The 25,727-nt window shown below is 47.2% G+C and overlaps 1 protein-coding gene across 6 annotated transcripts in view; it reads right to left on the reverse strand.

Annotated features, from left to right (window-relative positions):
* Positions 1-1,187: 1,187 nt before the first annotated feature.
* mcf2l2 (MCF.2 cell line derived transforming sequence-like 2) overlaps positions 1,188-25,727 on the reverse strand; it is a 102,503-nt gene continuing 77,963 nt past the window's right edge. For 3 of the 6 annotated variants that reach the window (XM_080009325.1, XM_080009324.1, XM_080009323.1), the window contains exons 26-33: positions 25,569-25,623; positions 25,377-25,474; positions 14,027-14,098; positions 13,265-13,375; positions 12,659-12,768; positions 11,910-12,025; positions 5,643-5,716; positions 1,188-4,585 (exon numbers count right to left, since the gene is read on the reverse strand). In XM_080009325.1, the coding sequence (XP_079865451.1) occupies positions 4,494-4,585; positions 5,643-5,716; positions 11,910-12,025; positions 12,659-12,768; positions 13,265-13,375; positions 14,027-14,098; positions 25,377-25,474; positions 25,569-25,623 (728 nt within the window). In that variant the 3' untranslated portion in view covers positions 1,188-4,493. The remainder of the gene's footprint in view (positions 4,586-5,642; positions 5,717-11,909; positions 12,026-12,658; positions 12,769-13,264; positions 13,376-14,026; positions 14,099-25,376; positions 25,475-25,568; positions 25,624-25,727) is intronic. The other 3 variants (XM_080009328.1, XM_080009327.1, XM_080009326.1) reach the window with 2 other exon arrangements.

Below are 25,727 nucleotides of genomic sequence, written 5' to 3' on the forward strand. Positions count from 1 at the left end.
CAGTGTCTTGCTCAAGGACACTTCGACGTGCTGCCAGGAGGAACAGGGAAGCGAACCAGGGACCCTCTGATTACTGGATGACCCGCTCTACCTCCTGCACCACCGTCGCCCTTAAACCTGAATTCTCTTTTCAGAATGGCTCGATTGGGACAATCGCAGCATTAGCCACGTCTGTATGAACACATTGACAGAATATCTGCTCGACATCCCTCTTCTTAAAGTCCCTGTAGAGTGAGTTGAGTGATTTTATATATACACTATATAGACTATATACCCTATACACAATATATACTATATACTGTACACTATATACACTATATACACTATACATACTATATACACTATATATACTATATATATTATATACACTATATACACTATAAAAAACTATACACTATATATACTATATATACTATATACACGCCCCCTTACCGTGGAGTAACACTATACATACTATATATACTATATACACGCCCCCTCACCATGAAATGACACGGGTCCTCGCTTATCGACCAATTCACTTAAAGACCTGGTCCTAGGACTGGAACTCTGTCGTTAACTGAGAAGTACCTGTATATATGTAAAACTTGCCATTTCTGTCAGAATGTGAACTGTTAATACAGAGGTATTTATTTTGATATTTATTTTATAGTAAATTGCCAACATGTTGTTTAGCTCTTTATTTTTTATTGTTTTTTAATTTTTATGTTTATTATATTGTTTGTTAATAAAATAAAAAAAACAAAATTGTAGGTTCATTGTATATTGCCATTTTTTGTTAAGCGTTTATTTTTCTGGTTTATTCTTGTTGTTTAGATTTGTTTAATTGTTAGTTTCATTTGTTTATTGTTTATTCACTTTTAGGGTTATTGTTTATTGTCAATTTTCTTCATTTTTGGCTCATTGTCCAATTGTCTATTGTCATGTCCAATTGTCATGAGACGTTGTACTTAATTCTGAGATTTATTGCATGTTGCCATGTTTTTCAATGTGAATAAAGTGACTAAGTACTGTATCATTTATCTATCAATAAATCTCTCTACTTAAAAATAGCATGTGTCTTAAAAATACCTTTGGAGTTAAAGTACAAAATCGAATCATCTGAGAACGATGCAAAACACACAACAGAATTGGCTGCAATAGAATAATAATGCCCACAGCTGGGTACACATTACAATAGATTGTTCTTTATACACAATTTAATTGATACTTCATGAGACGATCAAAATTGCAGCAGGATGCAGTATACAGACTTAGTTTTTTTACTTTACAAACATACAATAAGACTTTTTTTCAGAAAGGATACACAAAATATACAGAATGTTCAACGTTCGACTCTTGGCGATTGGCTGGAGTCGGATCACGTGATTCGATCCAATCACGCGTACGACCGTTTAGCAGGCTGCCACCTTCTGATACAGACAATAGCGTGGTAAACAGCTATAATCAACACGTTCAGCCGGAACTGTCACCTCACGTTTAAAGACACCCAACTCTGAACTGTCGCATCTTACACTCGAATGCCTGATTGGTATCGAAACATACACCTTTCATTGTTTTTTCTTCCATCAATATACACATATCATTGTCAGAATCGAGCGTGGGGTGAACTCTTACAAATAGAATACAGTTTGGTTATTTCTGATTCCGGTGAGGTGTCTTTTGAGACCGCTGTGCTTATCAGAAAGTCCTGGACCAGGACCGTAGGGGCGCGGCGTAAGAAACCGCGAGAAGGGAATCCGTCTTTACATCATTGTCGCACACAAAGAAAGAGTTACATAATATGCGACAAACAGTGATTACATATTTACACTTGACCGGACGGTTTCCTCCTTCCTGACATACAAAGTGGCTGGGGTCTGTGTATTAAAAGATCCGACGTCGGGTCGAGAAGGAATCTTAGAAAAAGTGTAACCTGCAAGCACGTATTGAAAGTGGTGCCTGGCGTTTTTTGGCTACAAAAGGAATACTTTATTGAAGAAATCGAACTGACCGACCGCCTCCACCATCCCCAAGCCCCCGAAACCCAGAGAGCACTTTGGGAGCGTTGAGTTAAAAAGGATTTTTTCTTCCGCTTAAGGCAAAGCCTGGCTTCCTCGCAGAACTCGGGGGCAACGCGGAGCCCTTAAGGTGATTGAGGGTGAGAATACAATCAAGCTGGTCGACCCGACAGGAAGTGAAGAGATCTAACAAACGGCACAGAACACACACATACTGTACTGTACCAGGAGAAGAATGTTCTTAACGTTACGATGGAAAACTCAACTCAAGGAACTAGGAACCTTCGGAGGAACCCGGAGCGTTTCCACCGCAGGGGCCAGGGTCTCAATTGAGTTCCGGGGGTAAAAAGTCCCAGGAACCAAAAAGTCTCTGCTCGGGAGGGGTAGTACTTTCCAAAGGTCCAGGAACTTTGGGGGTGGGACTTGCAGCGCTGAGCGTTTTATGATAGGTCGAGTACTCGCAGCATTTTATTTCAGACACCTTTTTTTTTTAAATCTGCAACCGCAAACCGACTGTATGTACAGTTTGAGAAAGTGAAAATGAAAAAACGACCGAGTATATACTGTATACATGTGTGAACACACTAACCGACGTATGGTGCGTATAATGTAGCGAGTAGGATTTTGCCCTCCTACACAGTAGACCAGGTTCAATTCCCCGTGTGTGAACTCATGTTTTTCAATCTGTTTCAAACTTGATAGCAAAAACTTGCAGGAGTGAATATGTTTTCGACAGTAAATGTAAGGACAGAAGAATATAATGGACAACGGAAGACAATCAAAGTGATATTCCACCATCACGACAGCTGTCTTTCTTTCCATATCCATGTTATTCTTCTCGTTGGTGTGTAGTCTTCTGCATTACCGCCATCTACTGGACCGGAGTGGCGCAGTTTGTTGTGGCGGGGCGCGCAACTATGACGCGAACAGCCTGTATGTCAGCAGGCTCATTTGCATAATCTTCACGGGTCTTAGGACCGCGGTGGAAACGCAGACAACAAGGGGCTGAAGGAACCTTTGAGTTCCCTGAATTAACTTCCCGGGACTAAAAGTTCAGGGGTGCTTTGGGTGGGACCGCGGCTTTTGTTGCAGACGGGGCGCGCTGTCTCAGAGCTCTTCAGTTCTTCATCAGGCCATGACTGGCACGCAGCCTACTAGCGCGGGAATTACTTTGGAAAATCTGGCAAGTAGAGATACCAATCGCAGGGAAGTGTCAGAATATGACTGACTCGAATTAAAGCTTCATGCTTCGTTTCGCCGGCCATCCGCTGCCTCTTTGCCGCCACCCACACCCCCACCACCAAAGTTAAAAAATAAAAATGGTGTGTAAACCGTGTCCCGCTCGAGATGAGAGTTGTATTTGTAGGGGAGTAAGCAGCAGTTGTGGATAAGTAGCATAAGTCGCGCGAGCAAGTCTCACACCCGTGAGACGCGTCTTTGATTGGCAGTCAACCTGCTAACCTCCGGAGTTATTGCGCTGGCGAGCGAGTTGTTTATCCGCTTTTCCCTTCACACGAATGAAATCTCACACCGCTAGAGCTGAAACCTGAGTGCCCGAGCCGTCAGCCAAACGTACACGACGCGCTCGCAGAGGACATTGCTTACGCGCTGTTCCTATCCACTTCATTCTTGGTGTTCATGGATACGACCAGGACCTCAGCGGCCCCTTTTCAGATCCTCTTTTTCTTTAAACCAGACTCCATCATTCAATGTTAACCTGTTAGCGCCATCTTAAGTATTACTTTAGCTTCAACTTTAAGTGATAAGTGTTTCCCGGCTATTTCCAAGCTGTTCAAATGGCTATCAGCTAAGCACATGGTCAAATGGTATGGCATGTAGAATTAAGTTCAGTAGGACAGTAGGTCATGGGTTTGTTTCTATACAGTATGTGACTGTCACCACATAACTACTTTCATGTGACTTTGAATGGACCTGAAAGACCTTTAGCAGCTGAAGCAGGGCGGCAAAAAGGCAGAGAAAACGTGCACAATACAAAATGTCGAGATATGTCCTTTTCAGCACAGCTTAGCAGCAAAGAAGAAGGAAGCCTAGCCACGGCATATTCCAATCCAAGGACCTGGAACATTGCTTGTGTTTTTCCTGTAGTTACTGGTATGTCTTTCAGTCCTGTAGTTATGGGGCTTTGCAGTTTTAAGAGCCGTGTTGGTCAGGCATGTAACCTGATCTGACACCACGGCTCAGGGTTCCCGGAGATCAGAGCTGGCATTTGAAGTCCCAGTTTGTGCCCTAGAAACATATATGGCTTTCCCTATTGTGGCACTGGAGAGAGGAGCACAAATGTTCAGCCCTGTTTGTAGTCCAGCATGAGTCCATGTAGTCCATGTTTCAAATACATACAATTTCACATCCAGCAGTGAGACTTACAGTTGAAAAACTACAGCAGCATGCCAAGTTTGTTTTTTTGCCATCCAACGTGGAATCCCGTTGAGCTACAGTGGGGCTTCAAGTCCTTTTTACAATGGTCGGCCGTGTTTATCGGCTGTCCTGAGAGACGTCGCCCCACGTGCCGGCGTCGTTGTTGTCCGAGTCGGACAGCGCCGCCATACACAGGTCACTGAAGATATCTGGAGAGACAAAAGACACACTAGGGTCAAGCACAAAACCTAAATGTGAAGTAGTAGAGAAAGGCTCTTACGTAGTATAGATTATGTGGGTGCCAAGCAAACAAGCCATCAATGCATTTTGGGCAATGCACACAGTGCTTCGGGGGGGGGGGGGGGGGGGTGCACAGCCTCGCAGCAATGCCAATTAAACATAACAGACCAAGGAACGCAACTGTAATAGGAGTGTAAAACAAGGGGACGTAATGGCCAGACATTCAATACCTACATCAATATCAGTCAGTGGAGTGTGTAAAGAGTTACAGGCAGGGCGGGAGATTACGGCAGTCAAAACAGCAGAGGGATGGAGGGGTTCATTCGGTGCAGTTAGCCGAAATACAGTCAAGTGCCAGCGCATGGAACTCTAGCCCCCCCCCCCCCCCTTAAACTGTGGAAGCACTTTAGAGAAAGAGAGGGAGGGAAAGAAGGAAAGAAAGAAAGGCATAATCTCATCACAAAGAGAGGAACAGAGCTCCATGAGAGGGAGAGGGAGAGAGAAAAAAAAAATAAGCAAGTAAGGCCTGGAACTCAAAAACTTTTCAAGAGGCGGGTTTTCTGTCCAAAATGCACAGGCAGTGAGAGGATTTGGGTCGGGATGGGCGGGGTGCGGTCGTCTGGGCCGGCCGGGTTGGCACATTGCACTCAATTGACATCATGCAGCAACTGTTCCCAATAAGCCCTTTTCCTATCCCAGTTTCGGTCAAACGCGCCCAAAAAAACGGTCCCGGCAGGCCCTGCTGCACCCCATCGCCCCCCATCCCATCTCTCTCGCCGAGCTCCCGGCCCAACCACTGCTGGCAAGGAGTTGGCGGGCGGGGGGCGTTTGGGAATGGAGATGGAGAGAGGAGATTGAGTGAGTGAGCGAGCGAGCGAGCCAGTGAGTGCGGGAGTAAGGAAGCCAACAAGGAAGTGGTGGGGGGGTGGGTGGGTGAGAGGGCGGGGGGGCCCAGTCACCGGGTGAGTGACCGGGTCGGCTCGCGGGGTTAGGTGGGAGTACCAGTGGAGTTACGTAATGAGAGACCTCCTTGGGAGTCTGCCTGCAGAATGTTGGAGGGGACCAGTCCCGTCTCCTCTGTTAGTAGGTTCTTGACTAGCCTAGAACGTCAAAACACAAGCGCCGTCCAGGCTCTTCAACCTTTTTGGAGACATGATGCACACACAAACACACACACACACACGGACTAACACACACTAACGCACACACTCCCCTGACACATTTCGAAGACACATGGCCTATCGTCTTCCCCGAAATGGATTTCACTAATGCAGTGTTGCATCGTTTGAAGCCGCGTTTTGTTGTTCAGTAAGAGATGTGAGGATATGAGACGTGATTTGTGGCACTGTGCTGGCAGCAAATGACACTCGGTTAATATCTTTGGCGGCGGCTCCTTGATTCACGGCCCACGCCCCGCCACCACGAGCGTTTCTGGGATTTATCTACCTGTCGCTAAGTGACAGACACCCTTCGAAGTTTTGTCAAACCAAACATCACAGTAGTGTACTGACACAAGAGATGTAGTTGTTCTGCTCTCTTAAATGGCCTTAAAAGGAAATCAGCCGACATTATGAAGCAAAGTCAATCTGAACGGAAACACTCCTCACTTGAGTCTGACGGAAGTGAGAGGCAGATTTTTTTTTGATGCCGCATGAATTCGGAGGAGCAGTTTCGGAGAGTTGTCTGCGAACGAACAATTGGTTGTAAATGCCGAAAATTCAAAGTCAAGGTAATGGTCATTGTCCTTGCGCACGTTCACGGCGCGCGTGCGCGTCACATGTTTTACAGAGCGCAATCTTTTTTCAAGGCCGGTTCAGCAACGATTTGAGATTGGGCTGAGTCGGGTTGTCGGGGGAGCGGTGGCACTGGAGAGTCGTAGCCGTCATCGATATGTGTGTGCGAGCGAAAGACTCCAATCTGTCTCTCTGCGATACCAATCGGACAGGTCACGATCCGATAAAACGTGTTTGATTTTATCGGGGCCAGTCTTTCCGAGACGGCAATTTTCAACAGCCAATGAGATTGTGCACCTGCGTGACGGTGAAGCCAAAGAAAGCAGCAAGTGGGCAGGTGTGGAGTGTCGACTCATCGACTCATGAGGCTCTGCACAAACAACCACAGTAGTGTTCACAGTATGTTTCCAAGTTTGTTGTGGCGTGAAAAAATATCGTGAGATATTTTGCCCCCTGGCGAGAATCTCGCGGGTAGATACATTCTCGGGAGTGCTGGAGTACCTCAAAACCCAGTTTGTCTGTTTTCCGTCTTTAAGATTTGTGCCTCTGAAAGACAGCGGTTGTTCTGCATGCGTGCAGAAGAGGTCGAAGATCTACAAATTTCAGTCGTTAAATGTGCGCTACTCAGTCTTTTGATTGTTGTTCACGATTTATTGCAGAACTAATCTAAAATCAAGTGCATTGAAAATTCTTGAGTATGTTAAACTTATTATGGATATCAATGATGAATGATGAAATATTACAATTTAATTTGCACGCTTCACCTCCAATTATAAAAACGGGCTGTCTTACTACCGGACTAAAAACTTTTGGGAGAAAGAAAAAAAAACTTGCCAAAAGCTGCAGGGTACAGCGGGTTTTGCCAAACAGCGGCTTTATTCTATTCATGTTCTGACATCTCCTGCTGCCAAGATATGTTTGGATGTGTTAAGATTTTCTGGGCCCTGGCGCAAAGATACGAAGCCAACCATGCGCTTGCTGGAAAAGAGCAGGGGAACAGTAGGTGTGGATTTGCGATTGTGTCCATGCATCGGTGCGAATATTGGATGGGTGTGTGTGTGTGTGTGTGTGTGTGTGTGTGTGTGTGTGTGTGTGTGTGTGTGTGTGTGCGTGTGTGTGTGTGTGTTAGGTGTGTATGCGTGTGTGTGTGTTGTGGAGCCAACACCTCCTAGATTTGGATAGCTGGGGCAGTGTGTGAATCTCAACGCGTGCAAGCAAGCATATCAACGCTTGTGTTGGAAAATGTGTCCCCAACTGAATTGAACTAGACACACACACACACACACACACACACACACACACACACACACACACCCTACAACATCCCTTATATGTCATCAACGTACTAATACAATGTCACCTGGCCAAAAAAAGGTCAAGGGCAAAGAAAGTTATGAATTCTTCATTGAGTCTCAAGTGAAGGGGGCGAGCGAGGGAAATAGAGAGAAAATGAAGAGGAGAGCGCGAGTGCGGGCGCGAGGTCGGTTGTTTTTTTGTTTGTTTTTTGTTTTAAAGGAGCTGAAATTTGCTCACGCTGATGAAAAACGAGCGCCTTCAGAAAGCAGCTTTCTTAAGTGCCAGGCTTTTATCTCACATGAATCACCAACAAACGCTTTATTTTCAGCCTCTGCCACTCCTCCCTCCCTCTCTCTCTCTATCTCTCTCTCTCTCTCTCTCTACAAATTCCAGCTATGGGCTTGTTAGTTAGACAACCGCGACTTCTTACGACGGAGGGGAAAAAGGATGGCGGGAAGGAAGGGGAGAGGGAGGGAGGGAGGGGAAACGAGCAGCGATGGAGATGGGAAGATTTATTGCTCTTTTTTTTTTTTTTCTTTCAAGACGCCTGTCATGAGCTGGCCGTATATCATTCCGATGATGTTTTTCGTTTCGGTTGTGCATTGTTTCCGGGCGAGGTTGGCCGAGCCTTTAATCCTCCATTTTAAAGCGAAAGAACGAGACGGGGAGAGAGATTTCGGCAGTTATTTGATGTAATGCCACCTCCGGGTTTCACTGACTAACATGGGCCCTTAAAAACGGGGAGGCCTGGCTGGTGTCGGATATGGATTTAGGAAGGGGAGAAAATATATTTTTTCTAATATCCTGACGTCAAAGAAGAGTAAATTCCCTACACCACTAAATGTTCGCTTTCAGAAGAATGAGCGTTGGATTTATAATGCTTCTTGGTAAGGCCTCGGAGGTGCTCTACACGTTGTTCTCATCGCTTCACATGGTTTCTCCTCCTGTTGTAATGGAGGAGCTCGGTTGAGGTTTCAAAGGGAAAATGCTGTCTGGAAAAGGACTTACCGAAAGTGGCAACCCTCATGTTTTTTTTTCTTCTTTTATTCTGTATTTCTAGGTGTCGGAATGATGAGAGGTAAAATTAACGGCCTGATCTGAAAGACACATTTCTATGTTCTCAAAGTGATGCATAGGTTCTGCAGAACATTTGAGTAAAGGTTCTGATGTAAATGCTTCAAAGTGTCACTCGTTTTAACAAGTTGTCGGGAATCCTCCCTGATCTCCCAGTATTTATATTTGTTTTCGTGGTTTATAGTCATGTAGTCATCTCCTCATGCCAAGTCACTTACCTCCATGTTGTTTCAGATCCTCCCACTTCCCTCTTGCTTTGCTGTCACTCTCTTCCCTTCGCCTGGTTTATCCCGTCTGCAGCTCTCTGTCTCTTTGTTAGCCCCTCAGTATAAAAACCAGTCCACTTCCCTTTGTTCCCTGCCAGATTGTCTCTTGCATTACGCTGAGCTTCCCCCACACTAATACCTGTTTCCTGTGCATTCTGTCCGAACCTCTGCCTGTTTCCCTGGACCCTGATTCTCTGCCTGTTTCCCTGGACCCTGATTCTCTGCCCGTTTCCCTGGACCCTGATTCTCTTCCTGTTTCCCTGCACCCTGATTCTCTGCCTGTTTCCCTGGACCCTGATTCTCTGCCTGTTTCCCTGTCGGATAAGTTTGTCTTCTCTGACGGATCTCCTGGTTTTGACCCCTGCCTGTTTTTTGGAATAAACCTTGTCGACTCTCACTTCCTACCTGATTGTTTTTTGTGTCATGCTTTTGGGTTCACATAGGTTCTGAGTCAATGAACACAAGCCACTCCAGCGGTCGCTGGATTTTCTGATTTTCTGCTCTCCTTCCGCTTCCACACTGCTTTCCCCAAATTAAGATATGACATTGTCGATCACGCGGTTATTTCTCAAGGTCTGTTGTTGAGACTACAGCAGAACCTACTTGGTTACAATCTTAATTGTAAGCCTGAATTGCACTAGGGGGTCATTTTCTGATAGTGTAATTGGATGTTTTAAACTATATATCATATAGAAGGAAAAATACATCTTTCATTCTTCACAAGGACCATAGAAGCTACTGGTGAGAGTGGCAATCTATGGACATATATCAACGTAAGCAGCATATAGAGTCAAATGTCCAATAAAACTTCTACATCTCTTGAAAGTCTGGGGCTTGAACTCCTAAATTAGGCTTCCAGATATCGAGCTTCGGCCAAAAGATCCCTCGAACGCTTGTAAAATTGAACCCTTTAGCCAGATACCAATGAGCAAGAAGAACGGAGAAGACCACATTAGAAGCAGAAACAAATCACCAAAAATCCATCACTAGGTCAGACTGGCAAGAGATTGCATCATGCATTACATTGAAGCTCTTTCACACTCCCACACAGGCATTTTATGTGTGTGTCGGTGTGTTATTAAATGTGTTTATGTGTTAATGAATCACCTGTTTAATCTCTGCCTCAGCAGTAACAGGCATTTCCTTCCATCAGATACTGACATACTGACAAAACGCATCACCGTGGCAAATCAATCCTCAGAAATCGTTTGGCTTGACCACAATCTGCGGCTAATTTTAAATTTGTGGATGTATCATGCGAGTTATGTCGGGGAGAACGGGAAGAATCCACGTGCACTTCACTCTGCCTTTCGTGACCTCACGTCTTAGACGCCGACGGCCCCGACTTCATTATCCTCCAAGCAAACTATGCGGGAATATCGAAGTCTGCTTTCATTTCGTCAGGAGATGGGGGGGTGGCCTCGCTCTAGGTCGTGTAGTAGGTGAGTAGGTTTAGACCAAGAGTGAGAAGCCGTTAAACACCCAATTCAAAGCGGATGATCAAGCTCCAAGTTTTTTTTTTCTCCCTTCACGTGTTTGAGAAGGCGTCTCCAGAACGTTCCAAAGGGAAGCACTTGTTTGGGGTTTAATTTGATTGATGATCCATCTGCTGGCGCCGAGATGAATACCATCATCCACGCATGGCGTAATGAGTAAAACCAATTAGTAGACCAGCAGACGCTGCCATCTTTGGGCTGAATTCAAACAAATCCACGTTGGTGAGTGAGAGCCCAATGTACAGGTTAGAATTAAAAAAAAAACAAACAGAGCCAAAACCAAAGTCAAGTCACAAAAACATCGGAGAGCTGAATTGAGGTCTGCAACTGCAGCAGACCCCGACCTGGCTAATCCCAAACAAATTTTGGGCTTTAAAAGGCTTTAAAGTTTCAAAATAGTTTTCCACTATATAGTATACATACAGTATTCTGGTATATAGAATAGAAGTTTTGTTATTTTAGGCAGCAGCTATATCCAGTGGCAACAATCTCATTGGGATCTTGATTTGTGATATATTCATATATATATATTCATTGTGCAATGGCATTATTTTGAGTGGAAAACTCCCGTATTTTCTCAACGAAACCTTTTTCTATCATTGGAAGTCAACCCAAGTTGTCGGCATGGCATTAGAATCTTTTAAATTGATCCAGCATTAAGAGAACAGCTTCGGCCCAAAGTCACCACCGACCACTATAGCTGCTCCAGGAGGAATTCAACGTCTACCCTTCAAAAAAAAAACCAAATGCCCACAATTCACAGCACCTCTGTATCACTCTACCTCACAACAAACATTCTTGACCGGAGGGAGGCCCAGAACTTTGGTAGGAGCTAGGCCACTGGGCATGGTTTTGTCTGTTTTCCGTGTTGGAATATCACTTAAATGTACTTCAAGAAAATCTTAAAACTTCAATCTTGAGGTAGTCACCTCAAGTTTCTTTGCCGAGCGCGCCTTCGTTTTCACATCATGTGACCCTCAAGTATCTCACTTGCGGATGCAGCAACGATCAACTCGTGAAAAAATCTGGTGCATAGTGCTTTAGCTGCTAGATGCCCTCTGCTTGGAGGGCTTCGCTGAAAATATCTATTTCCACCGGGACACTTGAAAAGGGAAGAGGTGGAAACGATTCCCCAAATATATTAATAGTCGAGTAAAAGGAGGTCTTAAACTCCGGCTGATGGTTGCAGCGCCATATAAGAGCCCGCGCTATTTGTGATTTGCATTGTGTGACGAATGTCCTCAAACAAGCCCGTGTGTTTGCTTCTGCTGCCGGACCAGATTCCTGTTGGACTTGGTCGGACTCAAGGGAGGCCCGACCTGGAGCGCAGAGCTCTCAGCAGGGACTGAGCCCGGGAGGGGAGGGGGGCGGGTGGGTGGAGAAGGCAATGGGGTGGGGGTCTGGGTTTGATTAGGGGGAGGGACTCACCAGTGGGCGTTCTCCGCCTCTTCCAGGAACTGCACCAGGTCGCCGGACTCCAGGGAGAGGTCCCTGGCCGCCCGGGACTCGTAGGTCAGCTGCACGCGGAAACGCCCGCTGTCCGCCTGCAGGAGAGAGGAGGCGTTGGTGAGTGCCTATGTGTGTGTGTGTGTGCGTGCGTGTTTGTGTGCAGGTGCGCGTGCGCCGTCGGTAAAAGCTGAGCGCCTCTCGACTGTGAAACAATCCCCGGCTCTCCCCCAACTGTAGATCACAAGGATTATAATGGAGCCCGAGACCCTGACATCCCCAATACTGCCTGCAGTGCTATAATCCTTTTTTTTTTCTTCCTCTACTCCTCTCCTCTACTCTCCCCTCTTCTCCTTCATCTGTCTCTTTCTCTCTCTCTCTCTCTCTCACTCATTTCCTTGCCCATTCATTTCCTAAATGTCAAGTCGTCAGCGTGAGCCGCTAATGAGACACGCAGCGAAAGGAAATAATTAAGTTTGGGGGGGGGCTTCCTCCTTCAGGTGGGGGGGCTTAGCAGGGGTGGACAGGAAAAACCAAAGGATGGAGGCAGAATTCTAAACGGGGTAGAAAGTGAGAGTGATAGTAGGAACAGTAATCGCCAACATACCACATCTCAACTGAAAGCCATTGTTTCAGGCACAAAAACGCTCGGGACGCTATTCTTTGCGGTTCATGAAAGGCCGGGGAACAAATCTGGAAAGTGAAAAAAAACGACAACTGAGCAAACGTACGTTTTTGTTGCTGCCTTCCTCTTCGGAGGAGTTGGACAGCTCCTCGGCGCTGGAGGGGATGGTCTCAAAGTCCTCGGTGTCCATGGACGGCAGCCGCCTCTGGTTCCAGCCTGCGGGGACATACCGGCGGACCGGGTTTACCTGTCAGCCGTTGGATCGCAGACAGATCGTGGCGGTATGGCCGTCGAAAAAAACCCCGGACGCAGCCCAATGCCATCGTGCCTTTCGACATCTTTACGGTTCAATGAAAGAAGCCTGGAGAGCAAGTCGCATTTCTAGTATGTACGGGAAACATCCTTTGCTTTCGACTTTTAGAGATGAATGGGCTTGTTGTGCAAATAAAAATATTGTGTTGTTGTGTTGTATGGATGTAGGAGTTCCATTTTGAGCATGCAATGCACCGCAAAGATTTACGATACAATGTGGACAAAAAAAAAAGAACAAATAACCGAGTGAACCCGATGCCAACATCTAACGAAGGAGCGAAACAAAGTCACCTTTCTCAACCAAACAAAAACAAATGTAACCTCTCCCTCCTCAGGGCACATCAAAGCGCACCACCAACACCGAGAGACGCAGCAGACGTCCCCGCGCCTCTGCAGTTACCTGGCTGGGACGTCGACCTGGGCACGGTGGCGGCAACGCTGGCGGCCGTGGCGGTGGAGCTGGTGACGCTCTGGCGCTTCTTGGATGCGCCGAACACACCGCGCAACGTATCTGGGAGGGAAGCCAGAGCTCTTTCAAGCCCCCGCCTGGCGTCCCATGAAGTCGGGAAGAGGACGAGCACGACAAAGCACAACACCCCCCTCCATGCGGTGCCAGGGTCGTTACACTGCCGACCCGTGCAAAGCGCGCAAACAAACAAAACCCGACATTAAATAAGGACTCGAGGCATTCACCTAATCAACAAGCCTGTTAAAAAAAAAAAGGGAATAATCTCACGTGCGTCCATTTTGGGGTCATGCAGTGATTTTCACGAAGAAACATGCATCGACACCACAGAGACAAATAACATGACGACGAAACGTACACGAAACCAGTGGCGCGCATGGTGGGGGGAATCGACGGATGGAAGGAAAAATTGGGCCGAACTAATCACAGAAAGAAAGAGCGAGCGAATCAAAGAAAGAATCGCTGCAGAACGAGCCGGCGGGAGAAAAAAAAGACAGTGGCCAAAAAAAGGCAATCAAGCAGAAGAACAAACACAATAAACACACTCTAAAGTTCAAGCCAGGAAATAAATGAACAACACACAACAAACCAGGCAAATGTGCAGCCTCGCCGCACCGGGCGACATCAACAGAATCGTTTGTGTTTTGGCTACGCATGGTGTTATGGAACAACCAGGCCCCGGGCATGCGGTCGTACCTTCGTAACCAAAGGGGGTCGGATCGCTCTTTATTTCGTGCCGCTTAGTCTTAATGCTGGAGGAAAGGGGACCTGGACGGGGGGAGGGGGGTTAAAAGGAGTCCAGAGTTAGGGTACGTATCAAAAAAAAAAAAAAAGCACCTAAAAAGAACAAACAGCGAACAACGACCTTGAAACCACATCCCAGACGGACGTTTCATTCTCCATTGTTAGTTATCTCGAGAGCAACACTTGTGACGATCTTCAGTTGAGGTGGACGACATAGTGGTCGGAAAAAAATCCAAGACCAACCGAACCCACAGCCTTTTTTTTGTTTTTCGCTCCTTCGACCTATTCCGCCCCCACCCATCTCACCCACCCCTTCACTCGTTCGCTTAAAATGAACTTCTCATCTGCGTCGCTGCTGTAAATCACACTTACTCGCCGTTGTGTCGCTTTTGAATGTCACCCCACATTCCAAAATGTCACCTTATCAAAATCCCTATTTTCCCCCCCGCGAGTGTTTAGTTAAAGAAAAAACACAAAAAAAAAAACCAGGTACGTCTATTCATGATGAAGGATTTTTTTTTTGTTTGTTTTTTTCCCCTTCCCTCGGCTGAAGCGCCTTTTCCATGCATCTCATAAATTTCAAGAAAGCGATAGATGGCCGGGACATAATGAGAGAGAGGACGGCCCTGTCTGTCGGAGACCGGCCTCGCCGCAATTATTATCGGCTTTTTTTTGTCGCCAGTTAACAACAGAGCCATTGTGGGTAAGAATCCGTGAAAGGAGGCCTCGTGTTTGGTTTCAGAGTCTAAACCGCGTTAACATACGAGTCGATAGCAGCGGTAGGAAATCCCAAAAGCGATCATTTGTATCCGCCTGATACGCAAAACCCCTTCTGTTGTTTGTCAGTTAACTCCACCGGCATTTCTCAACCGCCGTGACTCCATCAGAGCTCGCTCCGGGTGCGCCGTTAACATTTTTCCAGATTCCGAGAAGGACATTAGCTCTTGTGTTGCAAGGTCGAAATTGCGCGGCTGCACCAGTTCGTCGGCTCCGCAGCAGAATAGCAGCTCCAGCGGAACAAGCCTCACTCTGACAGTGGCTCTTTTTGGAGATTCGGTTCTCGATGAGTCACTCGGTGAAAAGGAGTCGTCCGACCGTCTCACGCGTTCGTTTGATTCGGTCGGAGCCGAGGTGTGAACGGCGTCGTCGCAGGTGTCGTTTAATTCTGTCAAAGTAATGTCATTTTGATGGAATGCAAAGAGGAAATCAGTCACGTTCAATGTGAATTATGCCAAATTCAGTCGTTTAGTCCTGCGACATATTTCGAATTAAAAGAGATTTGTTCGCGAGGAATGTGCCGCTCCCGAGTCTTGCATCACAACGAGTAAGCCACAAGAATAAGCGCAGTTATATGTGTTTCTGACGCCCAGTGGTTGAACGGTTGCTAGTGCGCCGTGGGATTCTCACGCTGTCAAAAGTGTGCAGTGGAAGAAAAAAGGTCGGGAACACTGAATTATTTCTTTATTCAACCTGAGTAGTGATTAGAACAGGGTTTGTCAAACCATGGGTCCCCGTCCCGATATGGGTCCCGATAGACCCCCCCCACAAAATGTGTTCTGGGGGTCCCCAGATGATTTTCCGAACATGCACCAAAAAAAATTTTTTTTCAAAAATAAAAATAATTTGTACTTTAATATTCTATCAGCTACTGTTTTTTTTATTGACACAATGAACTTAACATTTTAATAAACAATTTTAGTTGCTCTGGTACTAACTCGAACTAACCATACACATTAGTTAAACGTGGATTCCCAAGTCTCCTATAACTTGATATAAAGCTAACTAATCTTATGGGTTTTTTTGCGCTGTTCCCCTCTTTGAATTTCTCTCTGGAGAAAGGAGGATCAGGATCTGTGGACCTCGAAGGTTCGAAGGGCACAAACACAAACGGAGCGTCCCTGTAACCGTAGCAACTCACTTTCCCACTCCTGTCCCCGACGGCGCAGGAGAAGAGGAGACATTTTGCCGTCGCAAAACCTGCGGCTGGCCTGGCTCTCTGCGCAGCATGGATGGGCATGAACGTAAATACGATAGAAATGTATATATTTCAATTTACAAGCTCCAAATGGTCAGAATGCGCGGCCGTCCCGCACGAACCGGGACGTTTGGTCACTCTCAGCACAAACGTAGCACAAACAAACAACGAGACTATTTTAGAGCGATATGGACGATGATGTGGTGGAAAGTTACATAACAGCTGATGAAATATCATTTTGAATATATCAACAACCTTAGCACCACAAGTTATCATTTTTAGGGCACAAACGCAGCACGAATGGCAAATCATTTTTATGCCAATTCCAATCTAAAAACAAACCTGTCTCACGACGTTCTGAACCCAGCTCATTATATTTCATAACTTCGCATTTGGGTCTTGGCAATCTTTGACATTTAGGAGTGACAATGAATATATGCTCCATTTCTCTCAGGCTACAGGTTTGGCTTTTGCTTTTATTTACAGAGGGAGTTTCACCTTCAGGTAGAAATGACTCGCTGCCTATTAGCGGGTGAACAATCCAACGCTTGGTCAATTCTGGGGTGCCAACCACCCGGAGGTTTGTACGCGTACTCAACTAAGCTGTCGTCAGGTCGAAACGTCGGCGAGCCGGAACGACGGGGGTCGCGAGGTTGCGACACATTTTTTTTTTTTTTTTTAGGGGTCGCCAGCCAAAACGTTTGGAGGCCCTGGACGAGAAAGGAGACATTTGAAGGGAGGCCGGGTGGGAAAATGAGCAGAAGTACCTTTGGTGCGCCGCGCGGCAAAAGAGGAGGAGGAGGAGGAAGTGAGGGAGGAGGCGAGTGAGAAGCGGCGAGGGGCTTCGGTTTCCTTAGCAGCGGGCTCTGCGAGCGGAGCGGGGGGGGAGGTGTCAGGGCGGGGCGAGAGAGAGAGAGAAAGAGAAAGAGAGAGAAAGAGAGAGAGAGAAAGAGAGAGGAGGAGGACAAGAGAAGGGCATTAGCAGAAAGTGAGTGGAAGTAGAGTTAAACGGGGGACGGGACGAGGCGGAGGGATGAGGGATGAGGGATGAGGATGAGGTGAAGAGGTAGAGGGAAAGAGCAGAGGGTTGAGAAAGCGAGGGAGAAGTGATGGATAGTGAGAGAATGAGAAAAGAAGCATAAAAATATATGTAGTTACAGGTCGTAAGATAAGACATAATTCATCTATCTGATCTTACTGGCAGTTGATAAATACATTTTCTTTATTTCGGATTTTTGTATTATTTGGAGTATTAAAACGTAACGTCTTGTTTCTTTGTTACGTCATCCACTTTGTTTCGTTTCCTAATCCTTGTTTTCCTCTGGGGTCAACCTCCTGGTCGAGACAGCGCTGCAATGAACAAGTGCGCATGAACCCCCCCCCCCCCCGTGCGTACTCTGCCAGGTGTCGCTGCAGTTTGGACGCTACCAAGTGGGATTGGAGGAGAGGAGAAAGCACTGGGATCTTTGTCTTTGGTCTTTAATTTTTATTTTCTACACTGGCCAACAGTAAAATTAACTCCAGCCTTTCTTTGTAGAACGTTGTTGTGCGTTGAGCCTAATGACATGATTCATTTGAATAACCGACTTTAAAGTGGGCTTGGGAATCGATCGTGCAAGATTTATTCGGGACCATGTTGCAAATGCGGTCTCCCAGTTCCAGAAGTGCAGGATTTACCATTTACAGGTAAAGTATTTACACAAAAAACATTGTGCTTTTACTAAATTAAGGCCCGAAGCAACCGAAAGCGTCCCCATCGTCCCGACAGTACGGGCGCACGGGTTTTTTTTTTGGAACAGTGCGCAGCGCGACAGTCCCTCGACTCAGTTGTCTTTTAAAAATGGTGTTTCATACATGCAGGAAACAAATAAATAGATGTACAATAAAAAGACTAGCACGGGAGCCGGCATGCACCGCTGTGTGGAGGACAAACAAAAAAAACGAAAAACCTCCGAGTCAGGTTCACATTTTTCATTTTCCATATAAGTAAGAAACTAAGGAAACAAAACAAATCTAAATCTTTCTCTGTGAGATTATATGATATATTTCTATATTACAATCACAAGGTTTGCATCTTGAGCAGCAAGTACGTGCAGGGGGGGAAGAGGGTGCCTGAGCGCCTGCCCCACGGACCCCATGGTGCCCTTCTTATAAGGTGCTTTTTTTTTAGGCGTTAATGGGCGTCGAGGTTGCGGGTTGTCTGGGCATTATGTATTCATGAGGAACTCCTCATGAACCCCGCACTTCGGCACACCTGCGATGTGCGCGCAGCAGCTCCGCTGTGCTGCTCTGTTTGGCAGATCTGGGGGCCCATGAGCCTTTTCTCTTTCTTTTTTTAGCACCTGCACCTCAAAGTTTCGGTATGAGACTGTAGAGGGAGAGTGAGACCCGATCACCGGTGGTTACTGTACAGCTCTGAGCGGAGAGGGCGAGAACCTCTGCCCTCTCTCTCTCTCTCTCTCTCTCTCCCCCTCTCGGTCTCTCTCTCTCTCTCCCTCTCTCCCTCTCCTCTCCAGTTTCAGAACACGGTGAACTGCACTCACACCGTTTCAATGCTCGGATTTTTCCTGACGGATAAAAGAAAAGAAACAAACCGTCCGCCATCGATGTCGATCGCGATCCATGGAGTCATTGCCAATAGACAGAATCAATCACCCGTAGACGATTTGATCGTAAATCTGCCCAAGCCTACTTTAAAGCCAGTTGGCTGTTTGGCGGCGGCCCTGCGGATTAATTAAATGGTTTAGACCAGGGCAAATTTAAAGCTGCCATTTCATTAACTTAGGGAGTTCGGGTTGTGGGTTGTGGGTTGTTTTGACTTCATTTTGCCGTATTTGCAAATTCCATGTTAAAGCGTTTGCATTTCCGCCTTTTCAAAATGAATGAACAAATACGAAATTTGCAAAATCAAGTAACTCTCACGAAAATGCTGTTGTTGTCAGCGGGAGACTATTTACAGGAGAAGATAATGGATCTCGATGACACCCTCAGATAGCGTTGCTCGCCACCCCGTTCCAAAAGAGCGAAATCGCCGTTGATAACTTCAGTGACAGGAAGCCGCGTGATATGGAGGGGTCTGATCCCTCCTCAAACAAACAAACAAACATACAAACAAACAAACAAACGACCGGCCGCCTTTATAATACACATATAAAAAAGAAATGAGGGGGAATTTGAATCCGCTTTCCAAATGTCAAGAAAGGTTCAATATAAAAGAGGCTGACATTTGAAGTGCAGCACCGGGCCCAGATAATTTAGCCTCGACCGATGTGTCACTGCTGTCATGCCCCCCTCCGCCCCCTCCTGCCCCCCCCCCCCCCCCCCCGCTGCTTTCTTTCCCTCTTTTCCGTCGTTCTCCTTCTTTCTGTCTCACTCTCTATCAACCCGTATGCCTTCCCCGTCTCTCCATTTCCACTCTCTCTCTCTCGGTTCTCCTACCCACTCACCGTTCTCTCTCTTTAAGATGGTCTGGTGGGGGCTTGTGAGGCTCCCTCTTTTTTAGATATATTACAAATATTTTTTAGTTTTTATAGTTTTATATTTGTTTTGACTATTTAGCAAGGTATATATTATTTGTGACGGAGAAAATAAAAACAAGTCAAATATTTTTCTTTCTCCTTAAATTCTACCTGGATCACGGTGAAAGCGGAACCTTCCGAGCCGACCCCCCTGCCCACGACGAGCATTTTTCGCGCTGGTTGAATATTGCGTCGGGGGACAAAATCAAGTCTTCTCTGGGAATAAACGTCGAAGAGATAAATAAACGACATATTCAACGGAGTCAACAACCATTAATTTTTCTCTCTCTCTCTCTCTCTCTCTCTCTCGCTACAGGGCGAGCAAGGGATGTCTGAGACAAGGCAGGAGAAAGAAGTACATATGGATGACGATGAGGGCGGCTGCCGTTCCTAATGGCGGGGGCAATGGCAATTTTGGAAAAAAAACAAGTGACACGTCGATGAGGAGACCATTTAGATAACGATGACACTGGCGACAATGGAGACGGCGATAGTCACATTCCGTGAGGCCGCAACCGTGATGACATCTCCTACCCATGGAGACGTACGGTGAGGGTGGCGGAAAAAAAACCAAATGTGACGATAAGGATGACGAAGATGAACGGGGGAGTTCAAGGTGAAGGACGGCGGCAAGGATGACGGGACACGGACGGGGTCGCCTGGGTGCGACGCTGTGGCTTTACCTGCGGGGAGCGACCTCCTATTGGACAAGCCCTGCAAGGTGAAGCGTTTCCTAGCGTTAGCAGCCGTGTGGCCTGACTGGCCGGCTGAAGCATCAGCTGGTAGGGGGGGCGGGGGCAATGGAGGGAGAGAGAGAGAGAGAGGGAGAGACAGAGGTACAGGTGGGGTACAAAAGGGAAGAATAGCGGTTAATACAGGAGCAAAAGTGAAGCCGTAGCGAGGTGCAGGTTGGATGGAGCGGGCGAAAGGAGGAAGGAAGACAGAGCTGCTGCCCTCCCTCGGATCGGCAGACGGTAGAAGCAGTAAGAAGACAAACGGACGAAGAACTGCCCGCTCCCCCACTTACCCAGTTCGTCATCTACACCCACAGCAGTAAAGCTGTCCCGGTAATATTCCTTCCTGTCCCGCGCGTCCCCTCCCGGTTCCGGGGCTCCGGTAAAGTCTTCGATTCCCGTCCCGTCCCGATCCCATCGCCGGTACTCCCCACCTCGGCTTCTCCCCAAAGACACCGGATACAACTAAAATAACATTGCCTTCACATTATGACATGATAAAGTGACGCTGTCTGTGGCGGAACAAGGGGCTGCGCTTGCCTTTCCCAGGGCGGCCGCCGCCAAGCTGCCTCCAGTCGGCCCGGATTTCCCAGTGTTTTGCCTGCCTTGCAGAGGGGGATCGGCGCACGGGCTCGTCAGCCGCCCAGCAGCGGAACGCCGTTCCTCCCGCGCCCGAGATGATCGTTAGCCACCTCGTTATTATCATAATCACCATTCCGTCAGCGTACCTTGGTGGTGAAGCTGGCAATAAAAAACTCTCGCCATGTTGGCGCACCACGGCCAGAAAGACTCCGTGGGCAGAGACCCCCACACTGTTCAATGGTCGTTTCTCACCCGTCCTCATTACATTAGTGAGCAAATGATCGTTCATCGTACGCTATGCCGACACGACTGCTGCATTTTGCACTTTGGCCTGACCTTACGACCCGACGTAAAAGCCTCCCTCGCCCCGTCGGAATCCGGTGGGAAAACCAGCCGGCCCCCGGCGGACCGCCTTTTTTGGGGGGGAAAGGCTGAACCCGAAGACGCCGGAGGCACACCGCCCTCTCCAAGCATCTTCCAAGGGGTGACTCTCGCCGTTTGCACCCGGGACGTGGATCCGGACGAGGACGATCCATGGTAGAACAAGATGGAGGGTTAGAGAGGGGATGAGGTGGTGTTATACTGTATATATATATACACACAGTGTCTTGGCGTCGTGTTTGTTGTCGCGGCGGGGCCGTTTGAAGCCGTTTGTCGTTTTGTTTTTTCCCCGTTTGTTTTTTGTGTGAAAAACACATGTCAACTGCGCGGCGTTCTCAAAACTGTCAAGCGCGAAAAGTCGGCGGTGCGAGGCGGCCGCGCGGTCGGGCACAAACCGACGCCATGACACCTCTCCGATCGGCTGACAAGTACTGTGATACCAGGAAATGTGTGTGTGTGTGTGTGTGTGTGTGTGTGTGTGTGTGTGTGTGTGTGTGTATATCTGTGTTTGTGTATCCTCACGAGATCAGTGAGAAGCAGCTGACAAAGGCTGATACAGACGTTTCTGCCGCTGCTGTGTGTGTGTGTGTGTGTGCGTGCATGCATGCGTGCGTGCGTGCGTGCGTGCACGTGTCATTGTACCGCGGCGTCACAGCATCAAGCCGCACCAGAAATAGCACCCGGCATCAATTCACGGAAACCAAATTAGACCAGCCGGAAAAATATTTCAAAAAATAATAAAGCTCTGCACATCACGGGAACGGCACGTCGACATCAAACACAACCGGCGAGGAACGGTACATGCAGAGCTGAGAAGGAACGGGGTGAAGGATGGAAGGAGTGATGGAGAGAGAGAGAGAGGGAGAGAGAGAGAGAGAGAGAGAAAGCGCGGCAGAGAAGCAAGGCGAGGGACGGGGTTAGGGGGTAGAGGGTGGGAGAGTGGGAGACCAAAGACGGAGGCAGAGAGAGACGCTAAGAAAGGGCGAGGGAGGATGGGAAGAGAGGGAGAGAGGGAGGGGGGCGGAGGGGTGGGATTTGCAGCAATCACAGGGAATTTGACGTGATATTGATGTGGAATCACAATATCTGCCCATGGCTTCACAATCCCAAAAAGAAGCCGCTCGGATCATAGTGATACTGAACGAGTACGGAGAGTACAAAGCCAAAGCTCGCCCTCTGCCCTTGAAACGACCCAAAAACTCAACGTCCATGGGCTGCACGGAAAGTGGATTTATGGCAAAGAGAAAGAGCTCATTTCCCCCCAAAATCTCCCTTGAAATATTATTTTAAAACGCTTAATCTCCCGAAAACCCCCCAAGATGAGTATTTATAAATGTGAGCGCAACCACCATGACAGCCCATCAACGTCTCCAAATCAAATGTTTGGGACCTCGTATCGGGAGGCATTTTACATCGTATCCGTGTCTAACGTGTTTGTTTGTTTGTTTGTTTGCTTGGTTCTCTCTTTGGAGCATCACGGATTAATTCATCATGGCATCTGCTGAAATTGGGTTTTGTCCCCGATGCCAAATCACGACAGCGCACCTTAAAGGACAACACTTTAAAATTAAAAAATACATATTGTTTTTTCAAAAAATAATATTTTCATCCAACACACTTAGTAGTAAAGATTTACATTTATTCATCAATAAAATGTAAATAACTTAAAACTTAAATAAAACAAAAAATATAATACATATTATTTTTATTTATTTATTTATTTATTTAATTTTTATTTTACATATTTTATTTTATAATGAGGATGAGTACGAGGGAGTGGGGGTGGCGGTCAAAAATAAGTGTGACAAAATATCAAAGCTGCCGTCTGATAATGGATATAAGATTCAAGATTCAAGTTTCAAAAATAATTCAAACCTCTCAAGGGGACTGCGTCCTATTGTATCGCATCTTACTGCACTGTATGAGTGGATGAGAGGACGGGAAAGCCCCGGTTCGCCATCCCCGCTGTAATGGTTGTCACGGAAAGGGAATCTCATTCCGTAGATCAGTTAGTAAGGGATCCAGAGAAATAACAACAGGATTATCTGGGGCTTCTCTGGGGGGAGACGTCCTAAATAGAAAAGATGAACTGTCAAATTATTCTGGCTCCTCTAAGAAAAAGGATGCAAGGCACCCGTCCATATGGAGCTGGACATTATGTGAGGAAACATACAGTATAGGTCAGCCCCGGAGGAGTGTGTGTCCGCATGCTTCTGTACAGTACGTGTGTCTATGTCTTATTGTGTGTGTGTGTGTGTGTGTGTGTGTGTGTGTGTGTGTGTGTGTGTGTGTGTGTGTGTGTGTGTGTGTGTGTGTGTGTGTGTGTGTGTGTGTGTGTGTTGGAATTCCTATACTTGTGAGGAGCAGTGTGAGTTTTTAACCTTTTGAGTGAGGACATTTTGGAAGTGTGGACATTTTGGCCGGTCCTCACTTTTTTCATAGTCTGTGTGTGAGTGTGTGTGTGTGTGTGTGTGTGTGTGTGTGTGTGTGTGTGTGTGTGTGTGTGTGTGTGTGTGTTAGTATTGCCATACTTGTGAGGACCAGTGTGTGAGTTTCTAACCTTTTGAGTGAGGACAATTTGGAAGTGGGGACATTTTGGCCATTCATTTTCATGGTATGTGTGTGTGTGTGTGTGTGCGTATGTGCGTGCGTGCGTGCGTCTCAACGTGTGCATTAGTGTGTGTATGTGTGTGTGCATCTTTAAACGGCTCACGCAGTTGCAAGACTTCCCCACCTGCGCAGTCGAGGGTGATCGGAAAACTCTTCAACTTCTGCGTTTTATTAAGGGAAGCCGAGACGTGCCGGTAAACATAGCAACCGGCGATTTAAAGCAACGATGGCAGCCATTATCTGTGACAGACAGCAACCGGCTGGCAGGAATTATCTCAATTTATCCGACATGGACAAAGGAAAGAAGTCAGCGCGAGGAGAAGCAGTAGAGTTCTGTTAGCGGTGGCATCAGCCGAGTGCAGGTTTGACTGCAGGGCCTTAAAACTGTCAGGTCCTGTGTCCCATATATATTTTTTTCTTTCTTTACTGGATCTGGAGTTGGTATTTGCCGGAGCCGTGCCTCCGAGAACGAAAACGAGGGAGCAGAACGAATGAAGAAAAAAAAAGCAATTAAATAACAGGAGGAGGGTGAGGGGCAGGAGGATGAGTGAGGGCAGAAGGAATATATGCTGGGGGGAGGGGGTGAGGAGTAGAGGAAGGGAGGGAGGGATGAGGGGGAAACGTGGTGAAGAGAGGAAGGGCGGAAGCGAAGGAGGGAGGGAGGGAGGTGAAGAGGGGTGAGGACGCCTCGCTCCCCGGAGAGGCCGATCGAGTGGCAGGGGTGCACAGCTTCTGTCTCTTTCGCTCAACATCGGCTTCAGTGCACACACGCACGCGTGTGCGCGCACACACGCACACAAACGCACACACGCGCGCAGACACACACCCAATGTGACTCGTGGTCAACGCGGCGCTCTCTGATAGACTGTGGATCGTGTCGTTACTTCTCGCGGTAAAAAAGCAGCATGGGGGCTCTCACGAGCGTGAAATCCTAACTCCTATCTTATCCCCCCGCCGTAGCGGGCGTGTGTGTGTGTGTGTGTGTGTGTGTGTGTCTGAGAGTGTGTGTACCTGTGTGTTTGTACCTTAAAACTATCTTTACGTGCTTCTGGCTTCCCTGTATGTGCATGGTTTTAAAAGTTTTGGTCGGCTGTGTGATTGTGTGCATATACGTGTATATGTGTGTGTGTATATATACTGTGTATACACAGTATATGTTTATGTTTATGTGTGTATGTGTGTGTCTGTGCACATGTGTGTGTCTGTGTAGCTATGTACTGTATATGTGTGTGTGTGTGTGCGTGTATATAAGTATGTGTGTGTGTGCATGCGTACGTGTGTGTGGGTATGTGAATAACTGTATGTGTGTGTGTCTGTGTGTGTGTGTGTGTGTATGTATGCATGTATACTGAATGTGTGCATGTGCGTGTGTGTACAGTCGATACCAGCACTGAGCGGTGTGGGAGATCTCCACTCTCCCAATCAATGAAACACCACCCAAAACAACAAACAAACACTGTTTCGCCACAAAACGAGGTTGTTAAAGCAAAATGGCGGCCCACCTCGCTTCTGCCTCATGTTGGGGCTGGGGTTGCTCCTCCTGAACCCCGTCTCGGGGCTGGACGAATCCGACTGCCGCAGCGCCATCTTACGCATGTTCCTATTGGTTCGCACAGAGGGGGGGGTAGGGGTCAGCGTCATCCAATGGGAACCGGGGAGCAAAGGTTTTTAACGGCCGCGGTCCACTTGCTCACCTCATGGGGGCGCCGTAGACGCCGTCAGAGATCTTCTGGTGGAGCTGGCTCGCCTCTGCGGACACGGGGGAGTCATCAAACGGAGAAAAAAAAAAAAAAAGAAAACGTTGTTATAGTTATTCTTTTTGGTTTAAACTCGCGATTAAAGTCGATTGGGCT

The sequence above is a fragment of the Zeus faber genome, assembly GCF_960531495.2.
Source record: "Zeus faber genome assembly, chromosome: 1".
Taxonomy (NCBI): domain Eukaryota; kingdom Metazoa; phylum Chordata; class Actinopteri; order Zeiformes; family Zeidae; genus Zeus; species Zeus faber.